Source organism: Crinia signifera, chromosome 12 (assembly GCF_055691185.1).
Source record: "Crinia signifera chromosome 12, ASM5569118v1, whole genome shotgun sequence".
NCBI lineage: Eukaryota > Metazoa > Chordata > Amphibia > Anura > Myobatrachidae > Crinia > Crinia signifera.
Genome location: NC_139228.1, coordinates 55118053 through 55137013, shown reverse-complemented (window position 1 = coordinate 55137013; position 18961 = coordinate 55118053). Strand labels below are relative to the sequence as shown.

At 49.5% G+C, this 18961-nt stretch overlaps 1 protein-coding gene across 2 annotated transcripts in view; it reads right to left on the bottom strand.

Moving 5' to 3' along the window:
* Positions 1-18961, bottom strand: part of SEL1L (SEL1L adaptor subunit of SYVN1 ubiquitin ligase) — a 35122-nt gene that overhangs the window by 11197 nt on the left and 4964 nt on the right. For both annotated transcript variants that reach the window (XM_083167318.1, XM_083167317.1), the window contains exons 4-15: positions 16816-16974; positions 16113-16218; positions 15787-15949; positions 15408-15461; positions 15239-15298; positions 13913-13994; positions 13546-13700; positions 5642-5698; positions 5319-5387; positions 3884-3961; positions 3009-3071; positions 2729-2816 (exon numbers count right to left, since the gene is read on the bottom strand). In XM_083167318.1, the coding sequence (XP_083023444.1) occupies positions 2729-2816; positions 3009-3071; positions 3884-3961; positions 5319-5387; positions 5642-5698; positions 13546-13700; positions 13913-13994; positions 15239-15298; positions 15408-15461; positions 15787-15949; positions 16113-16218; positions 16816-16974 (1134 nt within the window). The remainder of the gene's footprint in view (positions 1-2728; positions 2817-3008; positions 3072-3883; positions 3962-5318; positions 5388-5641; positions 5699-13545; positions 13701-13912; positions 13995-15238; positions 15299-15407; positions 15462-15786; positions 15950-16112; positions 16219-16815; positions 16975-18961) is intronic.

The following is an 18961-nucleotide window of genomic DNA, read 5'->3' as shown; positions in this document are numbered from 1 at the left end:
CTTCACATAACTCCTGCCTCAAACAGTTTTGCTTACCCCCACCCAGCCAGCGCCCCCACTCTCCTTGCTAACTGGCTTCCCTTTCCCATTACCCCTGTAACTAGCATCCCCATTCCCCATCACCCCAACCACAAACCAGCATCTATTACCCATTAGTTTCCCTGATCCCCTACAAATGATATCCCCCTCCCAGTCCCAAACAGCCCCACAAACCAGCACCCCTCTCTTAGGGCCTTTATTTTGGTTCACTCTCAGAGGCAAATTCTGTAACATGTAACATGTGCAGAGAGAATTAGATTTGGGTGAGTTATTTTGTTTCTGTGCAGGGAAAATACTGACTGCTTTATTCTTACACTGCAATATAGATCTCACTTTGAAGTAAAACCCCACCCAAATCTAACTCTCTCTGCACAAATGACATCTGCCCCACCTGCAGTGCACATGGTTTTGTCCATTTGAGAAGGAATTTGCCTCTGAGAGTAAACCAGAATAAGGCCCTTAATTACACATGCCTACAACCATTTCCCGGAGCCCCTGCATCCAAGGTCCCCACCCCATTCTTAATCAGCCCCATTACAAACCAGCACCCTCTCCCTATTATACCCATGCCTACAACCATTTCCCAGACCATCTCAACCCTGTCCCTACCACATCACTAACTGGCATCTATTTCACATTACCCCTGCAACCAACTGTTTTCCATTAACCCTAGCGATTCCCATCGACAATCAACTAACATCCCCTACCCATTAACGGGTTGGGATCATTCGTCAGAATGATTCTAGGTCTACAGTCATTAGGTCGACTGGCAGGAAGGTCGACCTGACTTAAGGTCGACATGGGCCAAGGTCGACATGACTTAAGGTCGAATTTGCATAAAGGTCGACATGAGGAAGGTAGACTGGTCATAAGGTCGACATGGGTTTTTCACTGTTTTTTGATCCGAATGTCGACACAGTCGACATGGACACAGTTGGCAATGAGAATCGGACCCTCGCATCGCTCGCTTCGCTCGCTATGCTTCGGGCACGGTGCCTCGCTGCGCTCGGCACACTATTTTATTCTCCCACCACGCCCTAGTGGATGGTAGGGCATGAAATACCGCCTGTCGGCACATGTCGGCTCAAAAAACAGTGAAAAACCCATGTCGACCTTATGACCAGTCGACCTTCCTCATGTCGACCTTTATGCAAATTCGACCTTAAGTCATGTCGACCTTGGCCCATGTCGACCTTAAGTCAGGTCGACCTTCCTGCCAGTCGACCTAGTGGGGTCGACCTAATGACTGTAGACCATATGACCATACCCCACACCCAGCCAGGAATAACCCTTCTTCCCCACACCCCACCAATAACCCTTCTTCCCCACACCCCACCAATAACCCTTCCTCCCCATACCCCACCAATAACACTTCCTCCCCATACCCCACCACCCAGCCAGGAATAACCCTTCTTCCCCACACCCCACCAATAACCCTTCTTCCCCACACCCCAACAATAACACTTCCTCCCCATACCCCACCACCCAGCCAGGAATAACCCTTCCTCCCCACACCCCACCAATAACCCTTCCTCCCCACAGCCCACCAATAACCCTTCCTCCCCTCACCTCACCAAATAACCCTTCCTCACCATACCCCACACCCAGCCAGGAATAACCCTTCCTCCCCACACCCCACCAATAATCCTTCCTCCCCTCACCTCACCAAATAACCCTTCCTCACCATACCCCACACCCAGCCAGGAATAACCCTTCTTCCCCACACCCCACCAATAACCCTTCTTCCCCACACCCCACCAATAACCCTTCCTCCCCATACCCCACCAATAACACTTCCTCCCCATACCCCACCACCCAGCCAGGAATAACCCTTCTTCCCCACACCCCACCAATAACCCTTCTTCCCCACACCCCACCAATAACACTTCCTCCCCATACCCCACTACCCAGCCAGGAATAACCCTTCCTCCCCACACCCCACCAATAACCCTTCCTCCCCTCACCTCACCAAATAACCCTTCCTCACCATACCCCACACCCAGCCAGGAATAACCCTTCTTCCCCACACCCCACCAATAACCCTTCTTCCTCACATCCCACCAATAACCCTTCCTCCCCATACCCCACCAATAACCCTTCCTCCCCATACCCCACCAATAACCCTTCCTCCCCTCACCTCACCAAATAACCCTTCCTCACCATACCCCACACCCAGCCAGGAATAACCCTTCTTCCCCACACCCCACCAATAACCCTTCCTCCCCATACCCCACCAATAACACTTCCTCCCCATACCCCACCACCCAGCCAGGAATAAACCTTCCCCACACCCCACCAATAACCCTTCTTCCCCACACCCCACCACCCAGCCAGGAATAACCCTTCCTCCCCACACCCCACCATAAACCCTTTCTCCCCACAACGCACCAATAACCCTTCCTCCCCTCACCCCACCAAATAACCCTTCCTCACCATACCCCACCACCCAGCCAGGAATAACCCTTCTTCCCCAAACCCTACCAATAACATCAGTCTCTTAAACACCAACTGTTACCCATTACCAACACCCTCTCCCATCCACCATATACCAGCATCACTTCCGCATTTCTGCCACCAACCAATGATGTCTTGAAAACAATCTCATCACCCAATGACCCCATGTCCACCTCTAGCCCGAACTGGAATACAAGCCCAGGAGGCCACGTATATCCTTCCCAGCGGCACTCACTGTAATACATGGAGCCCAGCTGAAGCTGCCCGTCCACCCAGCCCTGCTCAGCTGCTTTCTGGAAAAACTTCAGCGCCAGGTCATAGTTCTGCAGAGGAGAAAAGCAGACAGGATAAGGAATGGTTCTCATGTATAGCTGGATGCTTGTGGAATCAGGACATCAGTTACTGCTTCACGTCCAGGATGCTGGTGAATCACATCTATCACTCAGCATTATAACTGTTTTAAGATCTATATAATGAATAAGCAGCATTTCATGTAATGATTGAGGAATACTCACCACAGGGACTCCTCTGCCATACAGGTATGCCATTCCCAGACCACTCTGTCCAACCGGGTTTCCCTGTCGGTGAGGAAGCACAATGAATGCAGTTGAAGAAGAGGTTATGGTCAGACACTGCCACCTAGTGTTGGGTGCCTCATATGCAGCTGCTTCAATAAGATCTCTCCATCTCCCCACACCAGCTCATATACAGACTCTGCTGAATATATAAACTGGAAAATCTCAGTCCTATTGTTATATAGAACAATAAGACTGAGTGTTTCCGACATGTGCCCAAAGCCTCCATGACAGCCTGTACCGGTTACCCCATGCCCCCACCTGTGTGTATCTGCCCTGTGCTACCCTTTCCACTAACTGCTGTATATATGAATTTGCTGCTGATGTCGTCATCCTGTCAACTGAGAATAAAATGCAGCCAAGTGGTTCTGATAACCTGTGTAAGCTCCTTTTGACTACTCTGTGCAGTGATGTGGTATCCAACCGGGTGCCGGACGGCTCCCTGACAGTCGGGATTCCGACAGTTATTACTCCAACGTCGGAATCCCGACTGTTCCCTCGTGGGGGTCCACGACCCCCATAGAGGGAGAATAAAATGCAGCGTGGCGCCCGCAGCGAGCCCGCAAGGGGCTTCATTGTGCTCCCCACGCTGTGAAGTCGGGATTCCGACGACGGAGAAATGACTGTCGGAATCCCGACTGTCTGGTAATTATACCACACCCATCCAACTGTGCAATGTATCCAGCCAGAGGTAATCAATCCCAGACTCCTGCCAACATCCCGTATTATGCAAAATCCCTACCCCCCACTAGAATATTAATATGATCACACACACACACACACACACACACACACACACACACACACACACTTACCATATCTGCTGCTTTCTTAAAATACTGAAGAGCGGTTTCATTGCTCTGCATCACGGTGTCACTGCCCTCGGAATACATCTAACAAACAAGAAATATATAATGCGAGACCCTTATACACAGGTACTGCCACCTAATAGCCTCACGTCAGTGTTATATATATACAGGGGGACAATGCGAGACCCTTATACACAGGTACTGCCACCTAATAGCCTCACGTCATTGTTATTTATATACAGGAGGACAATGCGAGACCCTTATACACAGGTACTGCCACCTAAAAGCCTCACGTCTGTGTTATGTATATACAGGGGGTACAACACAAGACCCTTATACACAGGTACTGCCGCCTAATAGCCTCACGTCTGTGTTATGTATATACAGGGGGACAATGCGAGACCCTTATACACAGGTACTGCCACCTAAAAGCCTCACGTCTGTGTTATGTATATACAGGGGGACAACAGAAGACCCTTATACACAGGTACTGCCGCCTAATAGCCTCACGTCTGTGTTATGTATATACAGGGGGTACAACACAAGACCCTTATACACAGGTACTGCCGCCTAATAGCCTCACGTCTGTGTTATGTATATACAGGGGGACAATGCGAGACCCTTATACACAGGTACTGCCACCTAAAAGCCTCACGTCTGTGTTATGTATATACAGGGGGACAACACAAGACCCTTATACACAGGTACTGCCGCCTAACATCCTCACGTCTGTGTTATGTATATACAGGGGGGACAATGCGAGACCCTTATACACAGGTACTGCCACCTAAAAGCCTCACGTCTGTGTTATGTATATACAGGGGGACAACACAAGACCCTTATACACAGGTACTGCCGCCTAACATCCTCACGTCTGTGTTATGTATATACAGGGGGGACAATGCGAGACCCTTATACACAGGTACTGCCACCTAAAAGCCTCACGTCTGTGTTATGTATATACAGGGGGACAACACAAGACCCTTATACACAGGTACTGCCGCCTAACATCCTCACGTCTGTGTTATGTATATACAGGGGGGACAATGCGAGACCCTTATACTGCCACCTAACATCCTCATGTCTGTGTTATGTATATACAGGGGTCAATGCGAGACCCTTATACACAGGTACTGCCGCCTAACATCCTCACGTCTGTGTTATATATATACAGGGGGTACAACACAAGACCCTTATACACAGGTACTGCTGCCTAATAGCCTCACGTCTGTGTTATGTATATACAGGGGGACAATGCGAGACCCTTATACACAGGTACTGCCACCTAAAAGCCTCACGTCTGTGTTATGTATATACAGGGGGACAGTGCAAGACCATCATACATGCTGCTTGGAACACAGATTTAGCGCACTTCTCAGTTACCCTTACATACTCCCATCACTGGGAATGGCCAGGTCAGACACTTGGAAAATAACCGTACCTTTCCCAGGAACGCCATTGCGTGTGAGTTCCCAGCGTTGGCCGCTTGATTGAAGTACTCGAAAGCTCTCTGTTGGGAAAAGACAGATGCACATTACACAAATAAAAATCATTTCTAAAACACAGGACAAGGAGTGCAGCCAATCATAATAACCCATCAATGTACCAGGCAGAATACAGAATGAAATGAAACCACATCCTGGGTTGTAGAACAATTTCATCATCAGCTGATTTCCAACAAACTTCCATTACTATACAACAAACACGGATAAGAACACTGCTGTCAGCACCACAAAGTGCAATAAAGTTTGCCTCTTGCTCTACCTGGTGGTTTTGCTCCACTCCACGTCCCCCGTGTAGGTGCAGCTGTCCCAGTCCTACCTGTGAGGAGAACATTGCATTAATAACGGGCCATGTGTTGTTGGTTTTCAGCACTTGGGGGAGCTGGCGCTTTTAGTGGGAATGACTGGGGTTCAATACGCGGTATGGATTTTGTCTGCAATGGTTTCCTGCACTTATATAGCTGCAGGGATAATGGCGCTCCATGAATCTCTCCTGCTCCCATCACACATGTGGTCACACAGCTGGTTTCCTGCACTTATATAGCTGCAGGGATAATGGCGCTCCATGAATCTCTCCTGCTCCCATCACACATGTGGTCACACAGCTGGTTTCCTGCACTTATATAGCTGCAGGGATAATAGCACTACATGGATCTCTCCTGCTCCCATCACACATGTGGTCACACAGCTGGTTTCCTGCACTTATATAGCTGCAGGGATAATGGCACTACATGGATCTCTCCTGCTCCCATCACACACGCGGTCACACAGCTGGTTTCCTACGATTATATAGCTGCAGGGATAATGGCGCTACATGGATCTCTCCCGTTCCCATCACACATGTGGTCACACAGCTGGTTTCCTACGATTATATAGCTGCAGGGATAATGGCGCTACATGGATCTCTCCCGTTCCCATCACACACCTGATCACACAGCTGGTTTCCTACGATTATATAGCTGCAGGGATAATGGCACTACATGGATCTCTCCCGTTCCCATCACACACGTGATCACACAGCTGGTTTCCTACGATTATATAGCTGCAAGAATAATGGCACTACATGGATCTCTCCCGCTCCCATCACACACGCGGTCACACAGCTGGTTTCCTGCACTTACTGTATATAGCTGCAGGGATAATGGCACTACATGGATCTCTCCCGCTCCCATCACACACGCGGTCACACAGCTGGTTTCCTATGATTATATAGCTGCTGGGATAATGGCGCTACATGGATCTCTCCTGCTCCCATCACACATGTGATCACACAGCTGGTTTCCTATGATTATATAGCTGCAGGGATAACGGCACTACATGGATCTCTCCTGCTCCCATCACACACGTGATCACACAGCTGGTTACCTGTACTTATATAGCTGCAGGGATAATGGCGCTACATGGATCTCTCCTGCTCCCATCACACACGTGATCACACAGCTGGTTACCTGTACTTATATAGCTGCAGGGATAATGGCGCTACATGGATCTTTCCCACTCCCATCACACAGCTGGTTTCCTGCACTTATATAGCTGCAGGGATAATGGCGCTACATGGATCTCTCCCGCTCCCATCACACACGCAGTCACACAGCTGGTTTCCTGCACTTATATAGCTGCAGGGATAATGGCGCTACATGGATCTCTCCCGCTCCCATCACACACGCGGTCACACAGCTGGTTTCCTGCACTTATATAGCTGCAGGGATAATGGCGCTACATGGATCTCTCCCGCTCCCATCACACACGCGGTCACACAGCTGGTTTTCTGCACTTATATAGCTGCAGGGATAATGGCACTACATGGATCTCTCCTGCTCCCATCACACACATGATCACACAGCTGGTTTCCTGCACTTATATAGCTGCAGGGATAATGGCGCTACATGGATCTCTCCCGCTCCCATCACACACGCGGTCACACAGCTGGTTTCCTGCACTTATATAGCTGCAGGGATAATGGCACTACATGGATCTCTCCCGCTCCCATCACACACATGATCACACAGCTGGTTTCCTGCACTTATATAGCTGCAGGGATAATGGCGCTACCTGGATCTCTCCCGCTCCCATCACACACGCGGTCACACAGCTGGTTTCCTGCACTTATATAGCTGCAGGGATAATGGCGCTACATGGATCTCTCCCGCTCCCATCACACACGTGATCACACAGCTGGTTTCCTGCACTTATATAGCTGCTGGGATAATGGCGCTACATGGATCTCTCCTGCTCCCCTCACACATGCGATCACACAGCTGGTTTCCTGCACTTATATAGCTGCAGGGATAATGGCGCTACATGGATCTCTCCCGCTCCCATCACACACGCGGTCACACAGCTGGTTTCCTGCACTTATATAGCTGCAGGGATAATGGCGCTACATGGATCTCTCCCGCTCCCATCACACACGCGATCACACAGCTGGTTTCCTGCACTTATATAGCTGCAGGGATAATAGCGCTACATGGATCTCTCCCACTCCCATCACACACGTGATCACACAGCTGGTTTCCTGCACTTATATAGCTGCTGGGATAATGGCGCTACATGGATCTCTACCGCTCCCATCACACACGCGGTCACACAGCTGGTTTCCTGCACTTATATAGCTGCAGGGATAATGGCACTACATGGATCTCTCCTGCTCCCTGCAGGGATAATGGCACTACATGGATCTCTCCTGCTCCCATCACACACATGATCACACAGCTGGTTTCCTGCACTTATATAGCTGCAGGGATAATGGCGCTACATGGATCTCTCCCGCTCCCATCACACACGCAGTCACACAGCTGGTTTCCTGCACTTATATAGCTGCAGGGATAATGGCGCTACATGGATCTCTCCCGCTCCCATCACACACGCGGTCACACAGCTGGTTTCCTGCACTTATATAGCTGCAGGGATAATGGCGCTACATGGATCTCTCCCGCTCCCATCACACACGCGGTCACACAGCTGGTTTTCTGCACTTATATAGCTGCAGGGATAATGGCACTACATGGATCTCTCCTGCTCCCATCACACACATGATCACACAGCTGGTTTCCTGCACTTATATAGCTGCAGGGATAATGGCGCTACATGGATCTCTCCCGCTCCCATCACACACGCGGTCACACAGCTGGTTTCCTGCACTTATATAGCTGCAGGGATAATGGCACTACATGGATCTCTCCCGCTCCCATCACACACATGATCACACAGCTGGTTTCCTGCACTTATATAGCTGCAGGGATAATGGCGCTACCTGGATCTCTCCCGCTCCCATCACACACGCGGTCACACAGCTGGTTTCCTGCACTTATATAGCTGCAGGGATAATGGCGCTACATGGATCTCTCCCGCTCCCATCACACACGTGATCACACAGCTGGTTTCCTGCACTTATATAGCTGCTGGGATAATGGCGCTACATGGATCTCTCCTGCTCCCCTCACACATGCGATCACACAGCTGGTTTCCTGCACTTATATAGCTGCAGGGATAATGGCGCTACATGGATCTCTCCCGCTCCCATCACACACGCGGTCACACAGCTGGTTTCCTGCACTTATATAGCTGCAGGGATAATGGCGCTACATGGATCTCTCCCGCTCCCATCACACACGCGATCACACAGCTGGTTTCCTGCACTTATATAGCTGCAGGGATAATAGCGCTACATGGATCTCTCCCACTCCCATCACACACGTGATCACACAGCTGGTTTCCTGCACTTATATAGCTGCTGGGATAATGGCGCTACATGGATCTCTACCGCTCCCATCACACACGCGGTCACACAGCTGGTTTCCTGCACTTATATAGCTGCAGGGATAATGGCACTACATGGATCTCTCCTGCTCCCTGCAGGGATAATGGCACTACATGGATCTCTCCTGCTCCCATCACACACATGATCACACAGCTGGTTTCCTGCACTTATATAGCTGCAGGGATAATGGCACTACATGGATCTCTCCTGCTCCCATCACACACATGATCATACAGCTGGTTTCCTATGATTATATAGCTGCAGGGATAATGGCACTACATGGATCTCTCCCGCTCCCATCACACATGTGATCACACAGCTGGTTTCCTGCACTTATATAGCTGCAGGGGTAATGGCGCTACATGGATCTGTCCCGCTCCCATCACACATGTGATCACACAGCTGGTTTCCTGCACTTATATAGCTGCAGGGGTAATGGCGCTACATGGATCTCTCCCGCTCCCATCACACACGCGGTCACACAGCTGGTTTCCTATGATTATATAGCTGCAGGGATAATGGCACTACATGGATCTCTCCCGCTCCCATCACACACGCGGTCACACAGCTGGTTTCCTGCACTTATATAGCTGCAGGGATAATGGCACTACATGGATCTCTCCTGCTCCCTGCAGGGATAATGGCACTACATGGATCTCTCCTGCTCCCATCACACACATGATCACACAGCTGGTTTCCTGCACTTATATAGCTGCAGGGATAATGGCACTACATGGATCTCTCCTGCTCCCATCACACACATGATCATACAGCTGGTTTCCTATGATTATATAGCTGCAGGGATAATGGCACTACATGGATCTCTCCCGCTCCCATCACACATGTGATCACACAGCTGGTTTCCTGCACTTATATAGCTGCAGGGGTAATGGCGCTACATGGATCTGTCCCGCTCCCATCACACATGTGATCACACAGCTGGTTTCCTGCACTTATATAGCTGCAGGGGTAATGGCGCTACATGGATCTCTCCCGCTCCCATCACACACGCGGTCACACAGCTGGTTTCCTGCACTTATATAGCTGCAGGGATAATGGCACTACATGGATCTCTCCCGCTCCCATCACACACGTGGTCACACAGCTGGTTTCCTATGATTATATAGCTGCAGGGATAATAGCACTACATGGATCTCTCCCGCTCCCATCACACACGTAAACACACAGCTGGTTTCCTGCACTTATATAGCTGCAGGGATAATGGCGCTACATGGATCTCTCCTGCTCCCATCACACACGTGGTCACACAGCTGGTTTCCTGCACTTATATAGCTGCAGGGATAATGGCACTACATGAATCTCTCCTGCTCCCTTCACACACGCGGTCACACAGCTGGTTTCCTACGATTATATAGCTGCAGGGATAATGGCGCTACATGGATCTCTCCCGTTCCCATCACACATGTGGTCACACAGCTGGTTTCCTACGATTATATAGCTGCAGGGATAATGGCGCTACATGGATCTCTCCCGTTCCCATCACACACCTGATCACACAGCTGGTTTCCTACGATTATATAGCTGCAGGGATAATGGCACTACATGGATCTCTCCCGTTCCCATCACACACGTGATCACACAGCTGGTTTCCTACGATTATATAGCTGCAAGAATAATGGCACTACATGGATCTCTCCCGCTCCCATCACACACGCGGTCACACAGCTGGTTTCCTGCACTTACTGTATATAGCTGCAGGGATAATGGCACTACATGGATCTCTCCTGCTCCCATCACACACGCGGTCACACAGCTGGTTTCCTATGATTATATAGCTGCTGGGATAATGGCGCTACATGGATCTCTCCTGCTCCCATCACACATGTGATCACACAGCTGGTTTCCTATGATTATATAGCTGCAGGGATAACGGCACTACATGGATCTCTCCTGCTCCCATCACACACGTGATCACACAGCTGGTTACCTGTACTTATATAGCTGCAGGGATAATGGCGCTACATGGATCTCTCCTGCTCCCATCACACACGTGATCACACAGCTGGTTACCTGTACTTATATAGCTGCAGGGATAATGGCGCTACATGGATCTTTCCCACTCCCATCACACAGCTGGTTTCCTGCACTTATATAGCTGCAGGGATAATGGCGCTACATGGATCTCTCCCGCTCCCATCACACACGCAGTCACACAGCTGGTTTCCTGCACTTATATAGCTGCAGGGATAATGGCGCTACATGGATCTCTCCCGCTCCCATCACACACGCGGTCACACAGCTGGTTTCCTGCACTTATATAGCTGCAGGGATAATGGCGCTACATGGATCTCTCCCGCTCCCATCACACACGCGGTCACACAGCTGGTTTTCTGCACTTATATAGCTGCAGGGATAATGGCGCTACATGGATCTCTCCCGCTCCCATCACACACGCAGTCACACAGCTGGTTTCCTGCACTTATATAGCTGCAGGGATAATGGCGCTACATGGATCTCTCCCGCTCCCATCACACACGCGGTCACACAGCTGGTTTCCTGCACTTATATAGCTGCAGGGATAATGGCGCTACATGGATCTCTCCCGCTCCCATCACACACGCGGTCACACAGCTGGTTTTCTGCACTTATATAGCTGCAGGGATAATGGCACTACATGGATCTCTCCTGCTCCCATCACACACATGATCACACAGCTGGTTTCCTGCACTTATATAGCTGCAGGGATAATGGCGCTACATGGATCTCTCCCGCTCCCATCACACACGCGGTCACACAGCTGGTTTCCTGCACTTATATAGCTGCAGGGATAATGGCACTACATGGATCTCTCCCGCTCCCATCACACACATGATCACACAGCTGGTTTCCTGCACTTATATAGCTGCAGGGATAATGGCGCTACATGGATCTCTCCCGCTCCCATCACACACGCGGTCACACAGCTGGTTTCCTGCACTTATATAGCTGCAGGGATAATGGCGCTACATGGATCTCTCCCGCTCCCATCACACACGCGATCACACAGCTGGTTTCCTGCACTTATATAGCTGCAGGGATAATAGCGCTACATGGATCTCTCCCACTCCCATCACACACGTGATCACACAGCTGGTTTCCTGCACTTATATAGCTGCAGGGATAATAGCGCTACATGGATCTCTCCCGCTCCCATCACACACGTGATCACACAGCTGGTTTCCTGCACTTATATAGCTGCTGGGATAATGGCGCTACATGGATCTCTCCCGCTCCCATCACACACGCGGTCACACAGCTGGTTTCCTGCACTTATATAGCTGCAGGGATAATGGCACTACATGGATCTCTCCTGCTCCCATCACACACATGATCACACAGCTGGTTTCCTGCACTTATATAGCTGCAGGGATAATGGCACTACATGGATCTCTCCTGCTCCCATCACACACATGATCATACAGCTGGTTTCCTATGATTATATAGCTGCAGGGATAATGGCACTACATGGATCTCTCCCGCTCCCATCACACATGTGATCACACAGCTGGTTTCCTGCACTTATATAGCTGCAGGGGTAATGGCGCTACATGGATCTGTCCCGCTCCCATCACACATGTGATCACACAGCTGGTTTCCTGCACTTATATAGCTGCAGGGGTAATGGCGCTACATGGATCTCTCCCGCTCCCATCACACACGCGGTCACACAGCTGGTTTCCTATGATTATATAGCTGCAGGGATAATGGCACTACATGGATCTCTCCCGCTCCCATCACACACGCGGTCACACAGCTGGTTTCCTGCACTTATATAGCTGCAGGGATAATGGCACTACATGGATCTCTCCCGCTCCCATCACACACGTGGTCACACAGCTGGTTTCCTATGATTATATAGCTGCAGGGATAATAGCACTACATGGATCTCTCCCGCTCCCATCACACACGTGATCACACAGCTGGTTTCCTGCACTTATATAGCTGCAGGGATAATGGCGCTACATGGATCTCTCCTGCTCCCATCACACACGCGGTCACACAGCTGGTTTCCTGCACTTATATAGCTGCAGGGAAAATGGCGCTACATGGATCTTTCCCACTCCCATCACACAGCTGGTTTCCTGCGCTTATATAGCTGCAGGGGTAATAGCGCTACATGGATCTCTCCCGCTCCCATCACACACGCGATCACACAGCTGGTTTCCTGCACTTATATAGCTGCAGGGATAATGGCGCTACATGGATCTCTCCTGCTCCCATCACACATGTGATCACACAGCTGGTTTCCTGCACTTATATAGCTGCAGGGATAATGGCACTAGATGAACCACTCCTGCAGACATACAACATTTCCTGCCGATACACTGGGCAGCCGCTCTCCCTAGATGTGGTTATTACTCTATTACGCTTAAGGCAGGTCATAGAAAGTCTCCATATAACCCAACCTGAGCCTGGACATCTCCCTTCTCAGCCAGAAACTGGTAATACTGGATCAAGTCTTCCTCCAGCATTCCACTAGCCATGCCGGGGTTTTCCACTTCATCCGGCAGCCGAATCCTCTGCACCACTGTCCCTCCTGTGAGCGAGATGTCACTGGCAACTGCAGGCAGTCGGGAGAGAGACATGGAAACACATTACAGAAGGAGAGACAATACAAAGGCTTCCAAGAACATATCAGGAACCAGAGGTGACACAGACAACTGACCACAGCCGGGTTACTGAGCAAATGACAGCAAATGGAACAGAAACACAAGGCAATGGGCCAGTGTATAATGCAGCACACACATAGAAATAATGTACGGGAAACCGTACCATGATTTGCCACCAAGCGGTAATGCGTGAGGGCAGATTCACAGCTTTGCAGGACTCCGATCCCAGCCCAGTAGCGGTAACCCTGTAAGAACAGAAAGAAGACACTTCCAGGACTGTATTGTAAGCAGTAGTCTATGCGCATGGACTTATTAATCTACATGGTACAGAGAGAGACATTGGGTGGGATGTTCTAACATCCGCACCCCAGCTCCCCCCCCCTTCGCATACATAATTATCGCATATGCTCTAACATTTGCGATAATTATGGCAAAGGACAGGCTCTCCTCCTCCCTGCACCCGGAAGAGGATTAGAGTGCAGGGAGGAGGAGGTCACAGGTCCGGGCAGAACAGCTCTGTGCTGCCTGAACACAGGTGAGGGGGGGGGGGGTCGGTGCGTCACGGTAGAAGCCCATAGGCTTCTATGAGGCATCACCAGATTTTTCTGGTGATGCCCCCCGTCACGGTAACCTGGCGGGGGATGCTTAGAGCATCCCAAAATGTGGTAAAAACCTGATAACTGGGTTTTTACCGCATTTTTAGTTTAGAGAATCCCCCCTTCCTTATAAAGGTAAATTTATTTGCACTTCTAAAAATGAAAAGGGGCGATGTAGCAATCTGATGCTATCATTTCCCGATTGCATCCTAGAAAAAAAAAAAAAAAAAAACACAACAAATTGGATTGGTTACCACGAGCAATATCACAAGCTTTAGTAAATTGACCCCTATGTAACCCCTAATATGAAGTTATAACACAAATGATCTATGATGGAGAATCAGACTACATTGTGCGAGACAGCACAGTGGTTAGCATTGACAGGTGTAATCTGACAGCCATGGTGTTACTGTGTGGAGTTTCTATGTTCTTCAAGTGCTCTGGCTTTCGCCCACACTGGCAGCTTGACTGGTTTACCTCTATAAAATGTATCCTAGAGCGTGGGTGAGTGTGCGCCTTATGGACGCCAGGCTGTAAGCAGCAATGGAGCGGACACAATGCCCCTTATACTGGTTCACTCGCAAAGGGGGGGGCAGATGTAACTGGTGCAGAGAGAATTCGATTTGGGTGGGGTTTTACTTCAAAGAGAGATCTATATTTCAGTGTAAAAATAAAGCAGCCAGTATTTTCCCTGCACATAAACAAAATAACTCACCCAAATGTAAATCTCTGCAGAAGTTACATCTGCCCCCCTGCAGTGCACATGGTTTTGTCCATTTGAGAAGGAATTTGCCTTTGCGAGTGAACCAGAATAAGGGCTAATATCTGTACAGCACAGCGTAATTGGTAGTGCTACAAGCTGAAAGGAGAAGAATCAGTAGAGGAAAACTTACCAGAACCATGTGCGCGATCAGATTCCCTCCCAGAGCTCCAAACGTGTAATACACAAGGGCCTAGAGGAAGGAATAGTGCACAGTGACCTACTTATATACAGGCTCTGGAAGTACACAGATAAATGGGGACATATTTAACTGTTAATAAATAAATAAATAAAATATTTACCTTTGCCTGGCTGGAATTCACACCTAGCCCAGATGCATACAGGAATCCCAGGGCCTGCAGTTGGAGGACAGAAGGCGTATTACCAGGGAAGGCTCCAGAGGCGGGGCTGCAGCACAGTTCAAAATTCAAATAGGGGAGGCACACCCACTGCCACTAACTGGCATTCCAAACTGACTCACTGGAAGCTGGTGTTGCTCCCCTATTTGAATTTTGTACAGTGCTGAAGCCCCACCCCAACTAAGGCATAATCAGAAATGGCATCCTATGTAATATACAGGGTTCCATCTCCACCCCCCCCCCCTCTAGAAAGTTTGGGTCTAATTACTGAACAATAAAATATTGTCAAGTTAATATCAGAAACTGGTGCGCTGCTTTATACCGTTTGCCCCCTCGGTGATCCCTGCTCAGTCAGTTTCTCCAGGAGTTCCTTGGCACTGGGTATGTTTTGCTTTAGGGGGTCCCCAAACAGTAACGCATAAGCCACCTTCTCCATTGCTTTTCCATGGTTCAATTCAGAGGCTTTCAGGAAATACTGGAATGCCCTAAGGGAAGGAGAACAGGCATTAGTGGTAGTGACCTGGCAACCACACATATGCCGATACACAGACACAGAGGACCAAATCAGCCACACAGCAGCGGCTGTCCTGTCACAGGATGGGGGGATACATATGGGACGATCTCAGGGTGGGGACACACAGAACATACTCTTTCTTCTGCGACCGCTTTGTGCTCTCATTCAGTATTTTCATCCCCAGCTCAAAAAGGTCCTCGGCGTCCTGCATCTGCCGCCTCTTAGCGGTCTGTTCTTCCGCTGCAGGGGGGGGGAACACATAAGGAGCATGAAAAACTGCACGCCAGTCCCGGCTGCCCATCATACACAGCAGAATCATTAAAATGACAGCTTCTGCAATGTACTTTCACTTTCAGCTGAGTATTTGGTTCGCTGAGTGGCCACTGGCGGTACTTCTCCTCATAGAGGTGAGGCGTAGCTAGATAAATAGATAGATGTAGAGCAGCACTCCTGGGTCCAATGTTGCAAGAATACATAATGCAAGTGCTTTGTTTCAACGTTTCGGTTTATTAATTTAAAACCGTCATTATTTTAATCAATAAACTGAAACGTTGAAACAAAGCGCTTGCATTACTGTATTCTAATTGGAACACTGGACCCAGGAGTGCTGCTCCACATTCTACATATTCATTTACACCAGAGAAGGCACTGGGCAAAGCTATCAATTTACTACATTGTGAGTGCCAGACCATCAACACTACTATAATAAAAAAATAAATATATATATTAGATGTAGAACAGCTGTAACTGCAGTTTGGGAAGCTATAAACACACAGATTCCAATTCCCATAACGTTGTCCGCTGGTACCTGAAGTCCCATATCCTGGGAGTACTCACTTTCACAGAAACCCCACTTCAGGTCGCTCTTGTAGTCATAGGTGGTCGCGCACCACAGCCTTCCATCCTCTCGCCCGTCAGATGTGCACTCCGCATATTCCTTCTCCATGAAGAGGAAGGGGAAGTGGCAGGGTTCCCCATCCGAGGTGCCGCCGATCACTGCCAGGACGGGAGAATAAACAGCTGTACATGATGTAGTAACACAATGAGAGCCACCGGACTACACTGGGGCACAGCAGTATTGGCACAAAGCGGCACTGCACCCACTACGAGGGATCTGGTCAGGGTGAGAGAGTGCAGGGTAGGTATTAGCACTCAGGAACGTTTCCAGGTCCGAATGTGACAATGGCCACGTTTTACAATTGGCCTTAAGCCTCTGGTAGGCACATCTGCCTGGGACACAGCACATTCGCCTGGATGGGGTAACACAGGGCAATCCAGCAGCCAGGAACTGGCACCAGCTGAGGCTATATCCCAGAGGCAAGCAGGTCTGACAGAGGAGTCAGTGGAGCAGCCCCATCGTTACTGGCTTCTCCCTATGTACAGGTATCTCTCACAGACTGGTAAACCAGGGATAGTACGTGCATTGCGTGGTGAGGTGGCCCAGCATGTGGGGATGATTACGTGGACCTTGGGTCCACAATGTCTAGGTCAGGTATGTCCAACCTGTGGCCCTCCAGCTATTGTGAAACTACAAGTCACATCATGCTTTACCACAGTTTTGCTATTAGCTAATGCTGAAACTATTGGCATGCTGGGATGTGTAGTTTCACAAGAGCTGGAGAACCATAGTTTGGACATGCCTGGTCTAGGTCAACAGTCACTAGGTCGATCACCAATAGTCAAAAGGGAATAAGGTCATCACCTAAGAATAGTCGACATACCCTAAGTAAACACAAGCTTAATGTCAACATGGGCATGGTCAATATGAAAAAGGACGACATGAGTTTTTATCTTTTAAAGGTGGTTTTTCATACGTTATTATCCAAGTGGGCATAGAGTGTGAAAATAATAGTGTGTTGAGTGCAATGAGGTACCACACTCGAAGCATGGCGAATGCAGAGAGCCATGCATAGGGACGTCGTTGAATTATACTGTGTCCATGTGAACAAAGGTCGACATACACACACAAAAACGTGAAAAAATCATGTCAACCAGGTCCACCTAAAGCTTATGTCGGCCTTCTGTCAATGGTCGACCTAGGGTATGTCAACCATTGTTAGCTGTTGACCATCAGTGGTCGAACTAGACCTGGTCGATCATCTATACGGTAACCGTGGGGATGCCAGCTGTTTGCTGCAGACAACTTGTCAACAGGAACGCCGGGCAGGAAGGATTGCAAGCGGGCCACACTATCAATGTACACATACGGGCAATCAATGGCTGCAGACGTTAGCATGTTTGGTGGACTTGGGTGACCATGTCTTCAGCCAGATCCAGGTCATCAATGGTCCAACTACCTAGTAAGGACTGGGGATCGGGGCAGAAAATAAATTAAAAAGAATATACATGACAACCAAACTGGCAACTGCAGAAACATAAGCTCTCATTATACGGAACCCTCATTGCACTTCTCCTAATCTACCTGCATTGTCTGATGCAGCCTTGTGTAACGCAGGATATAAAGTACAAAGGTTCCGTTCCCTTCCCATAACTGAGGCTGCACAGCTCTCGCTCACGAGTGCAGATCCGCACACCTGTGGGTGCTCAGCTCACTTTCTGACCACAGACACACAAGGGTTAACGTAAAGCTGTGTCGTGGTCCAATAATGAGGAAGGAAAAGGCAAACCTCCCCTGAGGCTGGGGGCATCGCACACACACAGCCAGGAGTGACAGATGGCGCACTCACACAGACACCCGGATGATGAAACCCTGGGCATGTGTTACTCCTTGCATTGTGACTGCGCTGCCTGGAGGCTTCTGTCCGGAACTCCTGTTCTAGGTCATCGATCCCAAGAAAGCAAAAACACAGGCGCAAGCTCGGTGTGCAGCCAGATCTGCCTTTCTGGTGGTAGTACTGTGATGCTGCTCTGCCGGTCAGGGCTAGCCGAAACGTTACAGTGCAGCCTGAGCCGCAGTATTCGGGCTGTCTGATTACCGGTTTATCCCAGACAAGGGTCAATTCAAATTTTTTTAAGGTGCCCA